Source organism: Aaosphaeria arxii (assembly GCF_010015735.1).
Source record: "Aaosphaeria arxii CBS 175.79 unplaced genomic scaffold BU24scaffold_11, whole genome shotgun sequence".
Taxonomy (NCBI): Eukaryota; Fungi; Ascomycota; class Dothideomycetes; order Pleosporales; genus Aaosphaeria; species Aaosphaeria arxii.
The window spans coordinates 737,221-753,818 of NW_022983484.1; the positions used below are offsets into that span (position 1 = coordinate 737,221).

At 46.2% G+C, this 16,598-nt stretch overlaps 8 protein-coding genes across 8 annotated transcripts in view; 4 read left to right on the top strand and 4 right to left on the bottom strand.

The window, feature by feature from the left end:
* The window catches only part of BU24DRAFT_356217 (uncharacterized protein), a gene marked incomplete at both ends in the record, with an annotated part of 4,599 nt that extends 4,351 nt beyond the window's left edge, over nt 1-248 (top strand). Inside the window, one exon of the mRNA XM_033523888.1 lies at nt 7-248. Within this exon, the coding sequence (XP_033378858.1) occupies nt 7-248 (242 nt within the window). The remainder of the gene's footprint in view (nt 1-6) is intronic.
* Nucleotides 249-1,998: 1,750 nt separating this feature from the next.
* BU24DRAFT_467143 (uncharacterized protein) lies at nt 1,999-3,061 on the bottom strand (the record flags this gene model as incomplete). Its single annotated transcript, XM_033532422.1, has 3 exons — nt 1,999-2,291; nt 2,339-2,441; nt 2,495-3,061. 3 exons carry the CDS (start codon nt 3,059-3,061, stop codon nt 1,999-2,001), a joined length of 963 nt encoding a protein of 320 aa, XP_033378859.1.
* A 390-nt stretch (nt 3,062-3,451) lies between these two features.
* Nucleotides 3,452-4,194, top strand: BU24DRAFT_467144 (uncharacterized protein; the record flags this gene model as incomplete). The annotated part of the gene is made up of 2 exons (XM_033532423.1): nt 3,452-4,045; nt 4,099-4,194. The coding sequence occupies 2 exons, from the start codon at nt 3,452-3,454 to the stop codon at nt 4,192-4,194; spliced, it is 690 nt and encodes a 229-aa protein (XP_033378860.1).
* Nucleotides 4,195-6,412: 2,218 nt separating this feature from the next.
* On the bottom strand, nt 6,413-7,189 carry BU24DRAFT_319010 (uncharacterized protein; the record flags this gene model as incomplete). Its single annotated transcript, XM_033522907.1, has 3 exons — nt 6,413-6,623; nt 6,673-7,013; nt 7,064-7,189. Coding segments are annotated over 3 exons (678 nt in total), but the record flags the coding sequence as incomplete, so codon positions are not given.
* Nucleotides 7,190-9,154: 1,965 nt separating this feature from the next.
* On the bottom strand, nt 9,155-9,930 carry BU24DRAFT_59554 (uncharacterized protein). The gene is made up of 3 exons (XM_033534453.1): nt 9,814-9,930; nt 9,580-9,763; nt 9,155-9,530 (listed from the first exon to the last, which is right to left on the bottom strand). Exons 1-3 carry the CDS (start codon nt 9,895-9,897, stop codon nt 9,439-9,441), a joined length of 360 nt encoding a protein of 119 aa, XP_033378862.1. The 5' UTR covers nt 9,898-9,930; the 3' UTR covers nt 9,155-9,438.
* Nucleotides 9,931-11,578: 1,648 nt separating this feature from the next.
* Nucleotides 11,579-12,866, top strand: BU24DRAFT_444438 (putative short chain dehydrogenase/ reductase; the record flags this gene model as incomplete). Its single annotated transcript, XM_033530636.1, has 5 exons — nt 11,579-11,815; nt 11,871-11,920; nt 11,957-12,042; nt 12,098-12,246; nt 12,298-12,866. Exons 1-5 carry the CDS (start codon nt 11,725-11,727, stop codon nt 12,864-12,866), a joined length of 945 nt encoding a protein of 314 aa, XP_033378863.1. The 5' UTR covers nt 11,579-11,724.
* A 289-nt stretch (nt 12,867-13,155) lies between these two features.
* On the bottom strand, nt 13,156-13,782 carry BU24DRAFT_356431 (uncharacterized protein; the record flags this gene model as incomplete). The annotated part of the gene is made up of 1 exon (XM_033523900.1): nt 13,156-13,782. One exon carries the CDS (start codon nt 13,780-13,782, stop codon nt 13,156-13,158), a length of 627 nt encoding a protein of 208 aa, XP_033378864.1.
* A 665-nt stretch (nt 13,783-14,447) lies between these two features.
* BU24DRAFT_399920 (alpha/beta-hydrolase) lies at nt 14,448-15,434 on the top strand (the record flags this gene model as incomplete). Its single annotated transcript, XM_033525431.1, has 1 exon — nt 14,448-15,434. One exon carries the CDS (start codon nt 14,448-14,450, stop codon nt 15,432-15,434), a length of 987 nt encoding a protein of 328 aa, XP_033378865.1.
* Nucleotides 15,435-16,598: the final 1,164 nt, after the last annotated feature.

Below are 16,598 nucleotides of genomic sequence, written 5' to 3' on the forward strand. Positions count from 1 at the left end.
TGCAAGTGATGGAGACTCGCAAGAAGAAACTAGGAGCGGACCATCCTTCCACGCTGACCAGCATGGCTAATCTTGCTTGGACATGGAAAAGCTTAGGGAGAAGTGCTGAAGCTATAGGCTTGCTGCAGGAGTGCGTTCATCTTCGCTGTCAGACTCTGCGAGCAGGGCATCCTGATCTAGTATCCTCTCAGGAAACCTTAGCTGAATGGGAAGCAGAGCAAGCAGTTAGAACTCTTGCGATAAGTTAATAATTCTGCTTTATATTATACGCACTTATTACCTTTGTAAGGCTGCGCTTACTATAGAATATATTGGAGATGTACTTGACAGTAGTTGAGGAAGTTGCAAGATTAGCACGAGTCATGTTGATACTAGCAAAGCTAAGACCTTAATACTGACGCAATGGTCGTTCGCTCGGCAGACAAGGAATATCCTTGCGTGACAAGGATCTTATACAACCTCGGAACGTGCTAAAGGTGAGACCGGTTTTGCAGGGTACTGTATCCTGTTTGTCCTGTTTGCAACTTTGCGACGTAAGTTATGTTCCTCAAACAGCTGACATTGCAAACACGCTAGCTATAAACAGTAACTGCTTCAATCCGAAGTATTACGTGCGGCGGCAATTCTGCACAAATCTCTATGCTGCACTAGGACTAGAGCTAATAGTTTATGTCTAAGTAGCTGGAGTAGGATTACAAGCCTCGGAACTCTCAAATAAGACGTATTGGAGCTGTATGAGCAGCGGGATACTACTGCTTTTGGAATGTCCTTTCTGCTTCGCGAATATGGACCTGCTGGAAGGAAGGCGCTAGGGCAACAATGCAGAGGTAATTTTGGGATAGGAACGGTGCGTCACAGAGAGCAGAAGCTATAGTACCTGCAGCATACCACAAATAGCTTAAAATTAATGCATATTCGAGGTAGCAAGCCAGCCAAGTCAAAGTACCCCTTGGACTTTTCGGCACGGCGGGTTTTTCGTTACGCAGGGACGGACGTTACACAATTTTGAGAATCGAGTTTTCGAATTTGCGAAGTCACGCTTTTTCTCGGACCGTCCACTAAGCTAAATTTTAATATAAGTAACAACAATATCTGTTCAATCCCACTGTCATTGCAAACCTATTGAGAAAACTGATCATGTGTCTCTTCATTCTGATTGCCCGTCCTCCCAAGGTCTACCCAGCCTCCGAAGACATAACACCTGAACGCCATGGACTATCCGAACTCAGACGTCGTTTATTCAAAGCCATATTCAACTGGGGAACCGACGATAATCGTTCTGAACTCTCCTCTGAACTCTCCCAAGCGGAGCCGCCGCCAGCATATCGTCACTCGCAATCTACCATCAGCGAGGGTCATGAGGAGTTCTTTCCAGCAGAGAATGGAATCATCGTTACAGAAGTGGAATAAATCACTGAAAACTCTATTCGTATTGCTTGGATATCTACAGAGGTGTATGGGCTATCATCAGCTAGAGTTGTGAGCTGTTCGCTCGGGTCTTAGTCAATATAAAGTCATGGTGCTCCATCCAAGTTACCGCATGCCTGCAGGGCTCCCATCTCATCAATTGAGTCTCATTGTATCATCTCCGCTGATTATGTTTACATTTGGTGATCACCTGACTATGACTAATATGCTCATACACCCGTGGGGAGAGTGGCAGAGACAAGAATTTAGATTTGATGAAGCAGCGAGCAGGATCATCAACACATCGCAATCGGAGGAATCATCAGAAACGGTGTATTCTTAGAGTATTTGTCTCCAACCTTTGAAGAATTTCCTCAAAAGATAGTTACAATAGCCGCAATTTGGGATACCGAACCAACCTCTGTCACCTCAATAAGGCATCTGATACTCCTTACCCCATCCGTCACTCGTGCTGAGCAGCGACCCACAAGGTCAGGCACTCAAATGTTATTAATTCTGCGAAGTGTCTCATGCATGCCGGATTTCGCATTGAGGAAGAAATAAATGCATGCTGTGCTCGTGAGTTAATGTTCAAGAAGCAGTTTGAATACCTACGGGCTTAGATAATTTGGTGGAGGCCGACCTCTCTTCGCTAAAGAGCTCATCCAAGAAATCGACCAGGACTTTACAGCCTGTCCAACGTTCCGGATCACTAAGACCAAACACTTTGTTTTGGGCTCTCTGCCCCTTGACGAAGTCGGTGCTCCTCTTCTCGGAGAGCAGGGGCCGGCCCTCCATGCATTCCAAAAGGACTAACGCAAGGTCGTTGAGATCTTTGTGTGACTCAAACGATGTGTCAAGTATTGCAGCCGACGTAAATTCAGCTAGATATAGTCAGTTGTTGAGCATAGATGTCAAGAACACCACTAACACAGCACTAATCGAAGATCAGGGACGGTAAGACGGATCGAACTCAGATTGATGGAACGGTGACTAATCTTATGGCGTGCAAGATAAATCAGAGCATCGAACATCTGTAATCAAAGATCAGCATGAAGAAATAGTCGAATGTTTCGCGAATACGTACAGAGCATGCAATGTAGTGTATTTGTTGCTCGCCTGGCTTTAAATTTACGTACAAGACTTCAAGGAGCGTAAAGCGGCAATATTCGATGCCCAGTCTCATCTTCTGTTCATGAAGATCAGAAAACATCAATCTCGCCACGTTTCTATGCTCCAATCGTTCTAGAATACTCTTTTCGCGTAGTCCGGCTGTTCGAGAAACTTCCTTGACCATGACTACAGTCGAAAGGCTTTTCAGGACACAGACAGTCCATTCGACACTATGCTGCGTGAATTTCCCCAGCGTCTGCATTGCATCCCCTTCGATGGGGCAGCGAGTTTTTGTGTCAAGAGGCTTTATGGAAGCCACAGACGCACCCCGCGTAACTTTCGTAGCCAGGATCGGTTCACAATCTTCATCGACATGGCGCTTGTTATTTGAAGCTACATGGATAGATTTTTGTTTTTGGAATAATGCTGATTTTGTTGGAACATTTGGTCTGCTCAAGTCTAGCACCCGCTGCGGACGTGGTAGACGGCTGAAGGCACTTTCCAAACTGTTGGTAGTCATGGGAGAGTCTTGTTCCGTCATATCGATGGGCAATAGGGTGCGAACAGCGAACACTATGTGACTTAAGGAAAGATTCAACTCTTACAGCAAAGAGTCAGAAATACAGAGTCCAGATCTAGAAATCAGCCTTTTGCGAACGAACACCAAGTAGCGAAATGGCAAAACGTGTTCATGAAAATGTGTACGCATTATCCGTGTTGCGTTTTTCATTTCCTTCAAGGGATGCGGTCCCACACATACATATCCTCGCGCATCCGGTGCAGGATGCCAGCCAGCATACCAGACCATTTCTGAACAACTCAGTTTACTCACAAATCAGTAATAATGTCCATGTCACATTCACTCCCTGCGTTGCTACCTAGACAGGGAAACGAGCAAGCAGCGGAGCAGGTCGGACTGTCTTTCTCTCCCATGTCGCCATCTACCAAAGTAACTGAGCGTGCAAAGTCCGACCCGATCGCCCGTCATCCACCCAATCCCAACGCCGTTGAGCATCCTTCCAATCCCATCATCGCTCAGCATCCGTCCAATCCCATCGCTGAGTATCCATCGAATCCCACTATCGCTCAGCATCCATCAAATCCCATCGCTGAACATCCATCCAATCCCATCGCTGAACATCCATCCAATAATCCGATCGCTAACCATCCGCCCAATCACCTCGCTCAGCATCCAGGAAGCCAGCTCAACGTATGGCCATCCCAAATAGCAAGCAACAACGCTACCTGGTTGTTGCCACCTCACAATGATCAAGCTGCAGCCCTCGCTATGATGCTCCGCACTGAAATACAAGCACATAATATCGCTAAGGAGATGCTTCACGCTACAGAGCAAAGAAGACTCGAGGTCTTCAATATCTGCAGTCGTCTGTCCATTGAAGTGAGAGGCTGGGAGGCAGCTTATAATAGTATGACAGAAGCACTCCAGCGGTGTTCTGATGAGTTCTCCAGGATCAGTGCAGAGAATGTATCTCTAAAGACGCAACTTCAAATCTCACTTAGACAGGTATGCAACATGCCCTTGGTGTAGGGACACGTTTAAATTGACTGTAGACCTAGTGTGATCTTGGACTTGCGACCTCTACACCTACAAATGACCAAATCCTAGATTTACGTAGCAAGCTTGCTCAGCAACAAAACGGATACAGCGCTTGAGACGAGGAAGACCCAGACGAGGACTTTTTTTGAGTTCGGATGCTGCTAAAATGCACCGGTGTCGTCACATTCCCTTCTGTAGCCACCCATCATTGTTCCATCCTGCAATTTGAACGCGTTTCCATCAATCAGGATACTCAGTTATTATTGATTTGATTCATTCGTCGCATCGTCATGTAGTGTCAATTTTAATCGCTTTTTCACAACAGACTGATGTTGCCCTTTGGTCATGAAGCCGCATAAGTCAATATTGTTTACCCACGAGTGATGAGACGCACGGTGTGAAGGGACATTGTAGGAGCTGTTTGACGATTAGTTATTGGTTAACTTAGTTATATCATTTCTTTAACAAATCGTTAATTACTCCTTTCACTTTCGCTGGGCATGTGTCATGATTCATCGAGACACGTTGTGCCATGTTTGGTTCAAGCATAATGATCACATCCACACTTACAGCCACGAAGGCTAAAGGTCGTCATCTCATTGGACAGTCGCATTGGCCTCGCACGACGAGACATTGCAGGTTTGATTGGTAAAGCCATCTTACGAAGTGTCATAATAATTACTATAAGCTCAATTATCGCGTCCATATATCCTCGCTATCCCAGTCTTCATCGCTCCCACAGTCCTCCCCCTCTTCGTCCTGATTGCTTCCACAGGACTCCTCGCTCCAACAGTCTTCCTCACTCTTATCGCTCCTCCTATCATCGATTTGCTTGTCCACGAGCACAGAAGGAACAGCAATTCTTTCGTCATCAATACCCAGATATTTTCGACGTTTTCCGGTCATAAAGTTGCCGGTGGTCCTCTGAAGTAGAAACCCTGTCCTCGGAAGTAGAAGCTCTGTCTTCTGAAGTGGGATCTCTGTCCTCGGAAGTGGAATCTCTGTCCTCTGAAGTGGAATCTCTGTCCTCTGAAGTGGAATCTCTTCTGAAGTGGAATCTCTGTCCTGACGCTTGCCTAATATATCCGCAGGCTTGATCAGGTTGTGGATCTTATGAACTGTCTGAAAATGTCTTCGCATATCAGAGACTGAATCGCATTGTACTTTGCACAACGGATCTGGACATACTCCTCCTTCTCTAGGAAATTGGCTTAGGTGGCCCTCAATATGACTTTTCAGATCACTTGTATTTTCCCAGCGCGTTGTTCGGCACCAATCGTTGTCAGGCCAAATACATCTTCCTTGTCGAATCATTAGCCCACGCCAATGTAAAACACCATACACCGGACTCTTGGGATTAAAGTGCTTGCAGTCATGTCTAGTCCTTCTCTTCCAAAACTCGGCACAATCGAAGCAAAACCTGACGTCAGCACTATTGCAGTAGCATTCCAGCAGATGCTCAGGCCATGAAGCAGGTCGCCCCACTGAGGCCCGAGAACTACTGCAATAGCAACATTCCTCGTCGGCACTCTTTGGAAGGTCTGGGATGGGATACATGGCTCGGAAGGGTTCAGGGTTGGCCAGGGCCACTAGGGGTCGGATGCAATCTGTGAAAGATACCTCCTTCGAAGACCAGAATGCATCAATCACTTCCGCTTGAAGATGATTGTACTTGAGCATGTGCTTGAACATCTCAGAAGGTTCTGGCCTGGTGCGGACGGAAACCTCTGGCGCGCTTGCATTTCCGTTCAATTCATCCCCTTGATTCCCCATACTAGATGTGATCTCGTTCTTAGAATTGGCAATATTGGAATATTCTTTGCGGTCTTGCAGATACTGCTCCCTCCGAGCCTTCCTGAGAATGGTCTTCCTATCAGAGTTTGGGTTGTCTTTGACAGTTTGAGCAAGGATTTCGTCTGAAGGTAGATCGCGTGCACACAGGTGAGAATTGTTCGCTTTTGGACCGCCAAAATCTCTTGTTGAAGCAATGCTTTGTGAGTACTCATTGTACTGATCGTCGATAGGCTCATCATAAGCAATGGCTTGCGCATCGACGCTTATGGTAGGTGCTGCATACGCATGCCAGGTACGTTCTCCTTTGTGACTCAACACTTCTTGTGTACCCTTTTGGCTTGCATTCGCTATAGTATCGGTTTAGTATCATGCGCCTGTGTTGCGAGGATGGCTTTTACCTTCTACTTTGTTGGCAACCCCTCTTCGAAAGGTATACGGTGTGACGGGTTCTGTGTATCCACAATCTTTGCAGAGCTCTCCAAGCATCAACGTTATTGATATAGCGGTCGTTGCTGCAGTCTCTGAAATTTTTTCTCCTTGGAGCTTTCGAAATATTGGAGTATTCTTCTTGCACTCTTTGATCTGAAAGACACGAGAACCAGCACTGGAATGAACCCAGCGGCGCTCGAAGTCCTTGAGCTCCAAGCCGTCAGCAAAGACCTCGTCAGCCAATGCCAACGAAAGAAACCATCTGATAGGACACTTAGATCTCTCCGCAGGGTTCTCATGCTCTCGCAGTGTTATGATCTTCCTATTCAGAATTAGCCTAATCGCGTAGCTCAGGCGCCGATCTCACTTACACCTTGCCTTCATGCCCTCTATTGAACTTCCGATTCCGTAAGGCAATCTTGAGTTGATACCTGAGGTTTCCGTTCCATGGAACAAGGCTCAGAGTGATATCGCCGTAATGTATGCTCTCGTTCGAACCACGATGAGAAGAAGACTCTGTTGTTTCTCCTGTGCGAAGACCCCATATAGCGGCAATATGAAGCCAAAAAGAAAGTTGTATCATGCATCGAGGATGTTTATAAACACGTTCATGGCAGTTCCACATATAATATCGAATGTTTTCGGCATCTGGAGCATGTGCTACAGACTTCGGCCTCGCGGCAGTTGAAGCTCCTGACAGATGTTCGATGAACTGGACCACTTAGTAAAATCGGGGAGCACAGGTGTTGGAGCAAACCCCACATGTTTTATGACTTTGTCATCTTTCTCGTCCAACTGAAATCCTATCGAGAGGCGGAGGCATCGCTTTAATTGTTGATACTCTTTCTTCAACGTAAGGACAGTGATTTGTGAACCCAGCCTTGCTGTTCCTGTTATTACCCTCCATTTGATATAGGCCTTTATCCAGGGTACTTTCGGTGCGTTTTGGAATGGCTGGACAACTTCTTGTTCTTTGAAAGGAGAAGGTAAGTTGACCGCAAATCTAAGACAAGCGTTTCTTTTAGCAATGAACACTTTCGTGATTCGTGGACCGCACCTTTTCCATAATTTGAGCATGCGTTTGATGCCGTCTCGCTCATAAGCATGAACTGCATCTTCGAAGGATGCAGGCTTGTCGTTGCCCGATGCTATTGCTGCAATATCGTCAAAAAGATCCATGATGGCAATAGTAGGAGGTCATCTCGTAGGTGAGTCGGAACAATACATCCCAAGTCATGTTCTCAAATGCAGGAAACGACCCTCGTCGCGAAAAACCAGGCTGTGTTGGTGATTTTCGTGATTTCATTTTCCAAAATCTGCAAGGTAAGCGCCCTTCTGATTTGCGTGATCCTGGATCCAGCATCCTGTACGTGCCTGCGAAGAGCATTTTTATACAATATCAAATTCTAGTAATCGTTACATAAAAATAGATTTCAGCTTCAACAACCTCTATATAATCAACAATGGGCTGGTAGTTCCACTAAACCACAAGCCCTGTTGGCTGATTATGGATATTCGATTATTTATTTGGTAGTTATACTCCAAAAAAAAATGTGCCTGGAAAGCGCGCCTGTACCTCATCTTATTGTTGGTTGCAGGGCAGGAGGGCGTACACGACTCAAAGTCCAACCAATTAGAGCCTTCCAGGAAGCACAGCACAGACCTCTCCGACACTTTGGGAAAATTATCCTCTTAAACCACAAGCCCAGTGACTGTTTAATGGCATATCTCTACAACCAACTAACATATATTATCTAGACTTCGAAGTTTTATTTTCGCAAGCTTCTGGGTGTCTTATACAGACGGCATGTTCCTGTGCAAGGTCCTGAATTTAATGGAATCGGCGAAACTGCTCCTGGTTTATGGTTTGCAACAAAATACAATCGTGGAGAAACAGCCAAACTTCTTAAAGACAGACTTCTAGAAAATTGCAGGAGATAAGCTTACGCTGCCTATTAGAAGGAAATATCTTTTTGTTAATGCAACGCAGTTATTTAAAGCACAGTTTCATAGGAACGACTATAGTCGTGAAATACGTTAGATTTAACAGAATATCACACACTAGGATATTTATTCTAAAGGTTTTAGGGGAACATACGTTGGCCTATAGACAGCATTTAACTTAAATAAAAGCTACGGACTTCAGGAGCTGACCATGGTATTTCGGGATATCGTTGAGGATTTGCGTTGTTACGACTTGGACGGAGATGTAAAGGTATGGCAAGATTAAGTAGTACAATAAAGGTCTCTTTTGTTCTCTTCTTTCCTGTCTGTTCTTCTTTCCTGTCTGTTACCTCTTCCGAGTTACTGCGTTTATGATTTTCATAGTTTGCTTTACAGCATGCCGCGAAGATGAAGCTATTCCCGTAAGATCGAACCATTCTCACGACATGCCAACCTAAAAAGCCCCCACCATGCCAACGCTTTTCCCTTGGATCCCTTGATATCCTCCGCCCCCGCACCTTGCAAGAGTGATGTTAGTCACGTCCATGCTATAAGCAAGTATCTATCACATCCGGCATCGGATGGGCTCCGTGTGCCAATGACAATGATAAGGAAGAGTCATCGGTGCAGGATGGTGTTCCAGATAACCGCGGGAATGAATCAATTTTAAAGTGCTTTCTGCTGCCATGTAACCTCGTGTAGCAATTCTTGTGTAGATTGGTGCATGTGCGTGAAGAAGCAACGGAGGACGAGGTGCTATGACCCTTGTCGATCGAGGTAGTTCCGAATCTGATGTGTTCTATGATCAACTGCGGTACAAGCGCTTGAGCCGGTATCTCTGACAAGCACCTTGTGGTCGGATCGGGTGTTCAGATTCGACATGGGACCTAACAGTCAACGGATATTGAGTGTTACAGCAAGGTGATGTCCTGCAGTGGTTTATTTCTTTTTGATACTTGTTCCGCTCTTACAAAGACGGACATGATTGTCGTTGGTGTGAGATTCGTGTCGTCTGAAAACGCAAATGATCATCTAATCGGAACATGATAGAAAAAGAAAGGAAGGTGGTTGCACAGCGTGAGCTACGAAAGAGATTACAAACAACTGTCGGCATTACCCAACGGAATTGGCAATCTGTTCACTGGATCCTGCTATCGCCCCCATTAGTCTGCACTCCCCTCCTCACACTGGCTTCATTCTAAGTCTCTGACTGGATCAAATGGTCTACTGGCGGGCGGCGTTGTCACAGAAGACGAATTAGCGGTTCGATCTCTAACATTCCTTTCTGCATGGCTTAGCATATGTAGTCAGGATAAACGGGAGAGGGCACGCACGAGATGGCGGCCGCATGAGCTTTTCCAGTCGCCAATCAAGGACTTCTTCGGAAGCAGGCTTCAGCCCACCGCGTTCCAGTCCCTTGTTTACATCTTCAAAATACTCTCTTTTGTCCTTTGGTGGAACAGTTTTAAAATTAGTCCAACCTTTACCAGAAGACTCTAGTGTAGTCTTTGTTACTTGCTACACGTTTTGTTAGTGTAGATCAACACTAGCAATAATCAAGTTCTTGCCAGAAAATAACGCCAGTCAACTTGTTTAATGTAGCCTGACTCTTGCTTCACAACCTCGGCAGATGCATGAGTTGGGACAGGCATATCTGTCGGTTGGTTAAAGGCGTGCTTGCGTCCCTTACTGAGAATCCTGAAAATTCGAGGAAAACGACAGCGCCGACAAACACAAGTGACAAGCGGGGTCCGCGTCACGGGCTGCTCTTGGCACTGATCAAACAATCCGATCTATGGCAAGTCCAACCAGGCGCTCGTCAAGCTATTTAGAGAGGTAAATCCTAGGTATCTAATAACAAATCTTAGGTTAAGGAACTCAATTCATGCTAAAGGAAAATTATACCACTAAACTACAAGCCCTGTTAGCTGATTATAGATGTTCTTTGTTAACATCAGTAACTATATATACTTCAAAATTTTAGTGCGCCTAGGAAGCACGCCTGTACCTCATCTTATTGTTGGTTGCAGGGCAGGAGGGCGTTCACGAATCTTAAGCGAAAAGGACAAACAATTAGAACCTTTCCAGGGAAGCACAGGCCTCTGCGACACTGAGGGAAAATTATCCAGTTGAACTACCAGCCCATTTGCTGCGTAACATAATAATTTTGCCTACATGTATCGCATACTCTATACCTAGGTAGTTAGTAACTTTATTTGCATTTTTTTGCGCCCACCTTTAGATTCTTTTCTGTTTCTGAAAACAATATCTTGAAATTTTAATTTTGCTCTGTTTAATACCCAGTGCTAGTGTAAAACACGCTTACTATAGTGACAGACAGGCAAGAGAGCAACATACGATGCAGCACAGCAGTAGCAACTAGACAAAATCATTGCGCAGCAGTATCAAGGGTAAAGAGTTGACTGCAGATCCTATCACTGCATAAACACCGAGTAGTTGATAATGTCATGATTTGCGCAATCTTGTCGTGGCACTTAGCAATAAGCTCAAGACTGGCTTCTGTTGTAAGATTAATTGGGCTCTTCCTTGGGAAAGATCGAAGAGTTGTGTGCAGCAGCCATGCACAAACAGCAGGGTGTGTATTCAGTGCAACATTGCGCTACCATCTCCATCCTCTAGTCCCTTCTCACAGACGTAGCACCCAACATGATCAATGACTGGACGCTCCTGGGCGCGAGAAGAGTCTTTTTTTTTTGCCCCAGAGTGTTAAGATTAACGTCGCACACATCAACCAGGCCGATTATAGATAGAGGAGGGTTGTATGAATCATACTCTTAGCACCTGATTCGTTTGAACTGTGTCCTGATCCAGGTAGGCATTAGTAGTATAATCACCTCGTGACTTACCGTAATACATGAACATTGACAATCTGAGCACTGTAAGCTAGCACCTCAAGGATCATTTTCGGTTAACAAGCCCATGAGCGAATACTCAAGAGGGGGAGGTTGGTTCCGAGGCAAAATGAAATCATTTCGTCGGTCTTCTAGCTAAAGCAGCCCAGGAATACTATGTCAAACCCCGTCGTCATCTTTACCACCTAGATAAGGAAAGGTACCTCTAGGTGACAAGCCAGATAATTACAATGCCTACTTGCACTGTTTCAGAGAATTGCGCGACAACTCCAATTTTATGTAGCTGTATGACCTCATGTTGGCGAGAGATTTGGTTGCTCCAGGGGTTAGTTCCGGTTATATATGGGGCTGTCAGCAACTTGCAGGAAGCGGGGCTACATTCCTTGTGCTTGCTCGTCGACTGTGCCTACATTGCATTAGTGCGACAACCTTTCTTGAACATCATAACAGATTTGCTCTAGAACAACATGATCCTTCTGTTCTTACTACCACCAAAAAAATACTAACGTTGAAGTGCTTTAAAATGAAACTCGTGCCCACAAAAGCTCCTGCTGCATCCTCTATCTCATCGTTGATCTACTATCTTCACTCTCAAGCCGTAGGAAGATGACAATTTACAAGCTCGCCAGCCCTATTGACTGTGAAGTGGCCATTGACGCCAGCGTTCTCCGGGGTAAAACTGCCATTGTAACTGGAGGTACGTAAGCGATTTCAGAAAGGGCGATTCCTACTTGTTGCTAATGTGTGTAAAGGTGCCAATGGCTTAGGAGAAGCATACGTTCGTGCTTTGTGCGAGGGCAGGGTAAGTTTTGGTTCATGCTGTCAACAGAAGGAATAGGTACTTAATCTTAACCATAGTTGTATCGTCGTTATTGGTGATCTCGATGCATCAAAGGGGTATTGTTTGGAATCAGAATTGGAAAAGTAAGGTGTAGAAAGGTATAGTCATATCTGCTGGCACCACTGCTCACACGTTAAGTGCAACGTTCGTCAAGTGCAATACTACAATTTGGAAAGACCAAGTCAACCTATTTCGCGAAACAGCGAATATAGCTCCAGATGGCAAGATATCGTTTGTCATTGCAAACGCCGGCATTGCCAGTGCCGACGACGTCTTCTCTTACGATGGTAATGTTCTTCATCAAAGAGAGACCCTTACAGTCAGCTGATCTGAAGCAGGTGGTGAAACAGAGCCACAGGTGCCTAAGCTTGACATGATCGATGTTAACATCAAAGGCGTCCTCTATACGACCAAACTTGCAAATCATTATTTCATCAAGCAAAATGGGCAAGATCCCAACAAGGAGCAAGATGACACGTGCTTGATCCTTATAGGCTCTGGCGCTGCTTTCCTTGACTGCCCTCGAGGCCCACAGTATGAGGCATCCAAATGGGCAATGAGAGGTCTTATGCATGCGCTTCGGAGAACTACTTATCACTATGGCAGTCGCGTCAACGTGATCTCGCCATGGTACGTGCACACGAACATTCTCCATCGAGAGAAGTTCAACCACATCAAGTCCTTTGGCATTCAGTTTGCAGAGCTCGAAGATGCTGGGCAATGTCTCTTGCGAATTTTAAGCGACCCGTCAGTTAATGGTCGCTCACTTTTCTTATCGGCGAGGAAATGGGCTCCCAAGGGCTACCTTGATCTGGATATCGATGATTACCCGGAAAATGATTTGCTGCAGGAGATACAGAAGGAACAGATCATGGCCGCGCCACCGGAAGCTGGTCTGTTCCTCTAAGGAGATATGGAGTATGAGAGACGAATAATAGTCGTCGGGTATTCACATTATGTTCCATAGGGATCTATGGTAGTTTGTATCAAATTGAGACGACTCTGATTCAGAGTATTTGCCAAGTCGCTGAAGTCCATACATTTGGATGATCTTTTTTACCATTCTATCAATCCCCGTTGATTTCCTCCATGGAACATTAGAAAAGGTTCAGAGAACCCATGAGAATTGCAATCTGGTATAGTACAACGTGTATCAACACTCAGACCTCCCCAATTCGGCTGTCAGTAACGTGCCTCTATGGATCCAATCGCAGTGGGCCCTCGCCTCTTTGGGCCCGCCACGAATTTGAGCTTTGAATCAATTCCGGGCAACCTTTTAGAAGCCAGCCATAATTGTCGTGGAACTCTTGGGTAGCCTCCCACCCATAGGGATCCCATGCCTCGCGCCAGATGATCAGACCTTGTCTTGTTCTAGGGCTGTTGCAAACTCCTACCAACACTCCCGAGAGGCGGTTTTCGTCGAAATTGTTGTAGGCCATGAGCATATTATCACGCATGGCAGGGAAAGGGAAGAGGTCTAGCCATGGATGGTGTTCCACTGTCCGCTGGAGATGGGTAGGACGGAGGCTGTCTGGCACGTTGCCGTTAAAGTGTCCTGTATAGATGGCAGAGACGGCATTTTCGTCGAACAGCCATGACGATGACAGATTGAGACTCTTCATATTCATCAGGAGTCCTCGAAGAACATTGAACTTGACCAGAGAGAGAAGGAAGTTGCATTGCGGGTCGCCATAGAAGAACTTAATCCACGCGTATTGCTCTGCCTCCAGTATTTCGCGATCTATATCCCTAGCTTCACGTGCAGAAGTGCCAAGACCTGACGCCTTCTCTACTCCTAGCAATTCTTCGTTCCGCTGGCGCATCCTTCTTAGTCGCTGATTTCTCCTGTTCTGGATCTTGCGTCGTCTTTTGGGGTCGGTAATTCCGGTCCAGTCATCGGGAGACGCCACATGAATATCGAGTTTCAAAGACGGGAGAACCCTTTCGAGCTTCGACGTGAGCTCTTGGTTGGACATTGCGCGTTCTTGGGGCGTTGTCTGCAAGCACGGGAAGAGCATACCGCCCAATTTATGCAATTGGGTGATGGGTGCGGCGGCGATCTTACTGGACTCTGCGTCATATCTGCGTGTGCAAGCCCCGGCTTTTACCGCGCTAACGTAAAGATAGGTGAAAGTCTTTCCCCACGCACACCACGCTAGACTGCTTGGCCGTCAGCAGTCTGCATTCTTTGGGCCGGCCAAGGCGCCGACAGTGAATACATGCATTGGATTATACTACGGCCAGTTGCTATGTTCGTCTCCACCGTCAATCCCCGATGCCATAATTTCATGACGCAAGCTATGGCAGTGCAACATGCCATGATTCATTTCACCAGCCATAAAGGGAGCAAAGCATTGTCCTAAGACGACAGCATAAACAATTGATTCCTTCTTTACGCATCCGCTTCCAAATAGGCCTGGCGATTGGATTCAACAATATGAAGTTCACTACTCAAGCTTTTCACCAAATGAGCATGATGAGTATATTCATGGCCTCAGCAACAGCCCAGAATATGTCCTACGGAGCCAACAATTTCTACCGCAGCGATCTAGTCACGCTCCAGCCGATCAATTTTCCCAATCAGTTCGGACACACCATTGCGGGCAACCTTATCATTCCTAGGGACTTCAGCAGCAATCATCCAGCCATTGTTGTCAGCCACCCTGCGGGAGCCGTCAAGGAACAGAGTGCGAACCTGTATGCCACCAAGCTGGCTGAGCAAGGTTTTGTTACTATTGCTCTGGACCACCCCTTTTTCGGGGGCAGCTCGGGTGAACCACGTCAATCGGTAGCTCCAGAGCTTTTCACAGAGGCATTCAGTGCGGCGGTCGACTATCTCGGCCTGCAGGACTTCGTCGACCGCGAGCGCATTGGTGGGGTGGGTATTTGCGGAAGCGGCTCCTACATCATCAGTGCGGCCAAAATTGATCCTCGCCTCAAGGCCATTGCCACATTCAGTATGTACGACATGAGGTCCAACTACCGCAATGGCATAAGGAACGGTACCAGCGCCTCAGCGCGCAAGGCAGCCATAGCCGCGGCTGCAGAGCAACGCTGGAACGAGGCTGCAGGTAGCGAGATCCAGTACAGTCTTGGAACGCCGCTTGCCATCACAAATGAGTCAACAGCCATAGACCGCGAGTTCTTCGATTTCTATCGCACCCCTCGCGGCCAGTACACTCCCCCAGGGGGCCAGACAAACCTGACCACCGGGTCGGTGTCCACCAGCCTTGTCAGATTCGCCAACTTCTACCCCTTCAACAACATCGAGGACATTTCACCCCGGCCCCTACTCTTTGTTTCAGGCGACCAAGCCCACTCGCGTGAGTTCAGCGAAAATGCGTACAGGCTTGCAGTAGAGCCTAAAGAGCTCTTGTGGATTCCTGGCGCTGGCCATGTCGATCTCTACGATCGTGTCGACCTTATTCCCTTTGATAAGCTTGCCGACTTCTTCCATACTAACCTTGGCGCCTAACGAGCGGATAATGATAAGGGGTTGAGTTTTCTTTCATGTAGCAAGTTTATGTAGTGGACGCACCAGCTCCACGGCGACTTCTGTCTCCCTCTCATTAATATCAACACGGTGTGCATTAATCGTCGTGCCAAGTAACTACGATAGAATAGAAAAATACCTACCTTGGAAATGTCATTCATCGCGTCCTCTTCAACTTCATCTCCCTCATTTCTTCAATGAAATCTTCTCCAAATCCAATAGATCAATGCAGTATGGGCAAAGGCCACAGCAGGGTTGAAGTACCTGTTATCAATGTTTGTAGCCAGGTATGGTGAACACTCCGCTCGTTCCGGTCCACCACTGGCCATGTTGTAGATAGTGTTGGCTACTTCGTTAGTGGCCCTGAATAACATTGTTTGATCTTAACCCTCACTCGTCTAAGAGTCGAAGCTTCCCACCAACAGTAAGAGGAAGAAGCAGACAACTACCTTCGATGATAGAATCTATTCAGTAGCATGTGGTAGCATGATAGAATATCACAGATCGATCTCTGCAGTCGACAGGTATATAACTCGCATGAAGATATGGGCTTTGAGACACAGAATTTGCGGAGAGGGTTGAAGAACAGAGTGAAGAAAATTGCAATAAATGGATGTCCTCCCAGGTGGCACATGGAAATGATTTAAATCTGATTGTATCATAAAATTCTTATTTTGCTATTAGATTCTCCCTCGCCTGGCTGAGACTAAATGGGAAAATCAGTAAGAAGGAGATTCAAGTCTATTAAAATTGGTCAAAGATCGATAGTGATTGTATACATTCGGACTTCAGACGCCGTGAGTCTGATTTGTATGAAAAAGAAAAGCCCCTTTTCAGCCGAATACCTTCGAAACTCCTACTATTCCATGTTGTAATGCTTTTGGGAATTCTACTAGCTGGGGAAACGAATCCAAAAATTGGCTGAAGGCTTCTTTTACGGCATGTCGCTGATGAAATGAGCAAGGTAAGGCTGTATGATTATAAGGGGATTTGCAGTATGGTTATCCTTCTGTCAGCAAGAATTCATTCCAGCTAATCAACTTTATGACAGATTTGGACTTTCCGCATCCTCAAAGGGTAACCTGAAGCAGGTAGACAAGTCAGATAAGAGAACAGATGAACTGGCGGAACTACATGCACGCGACA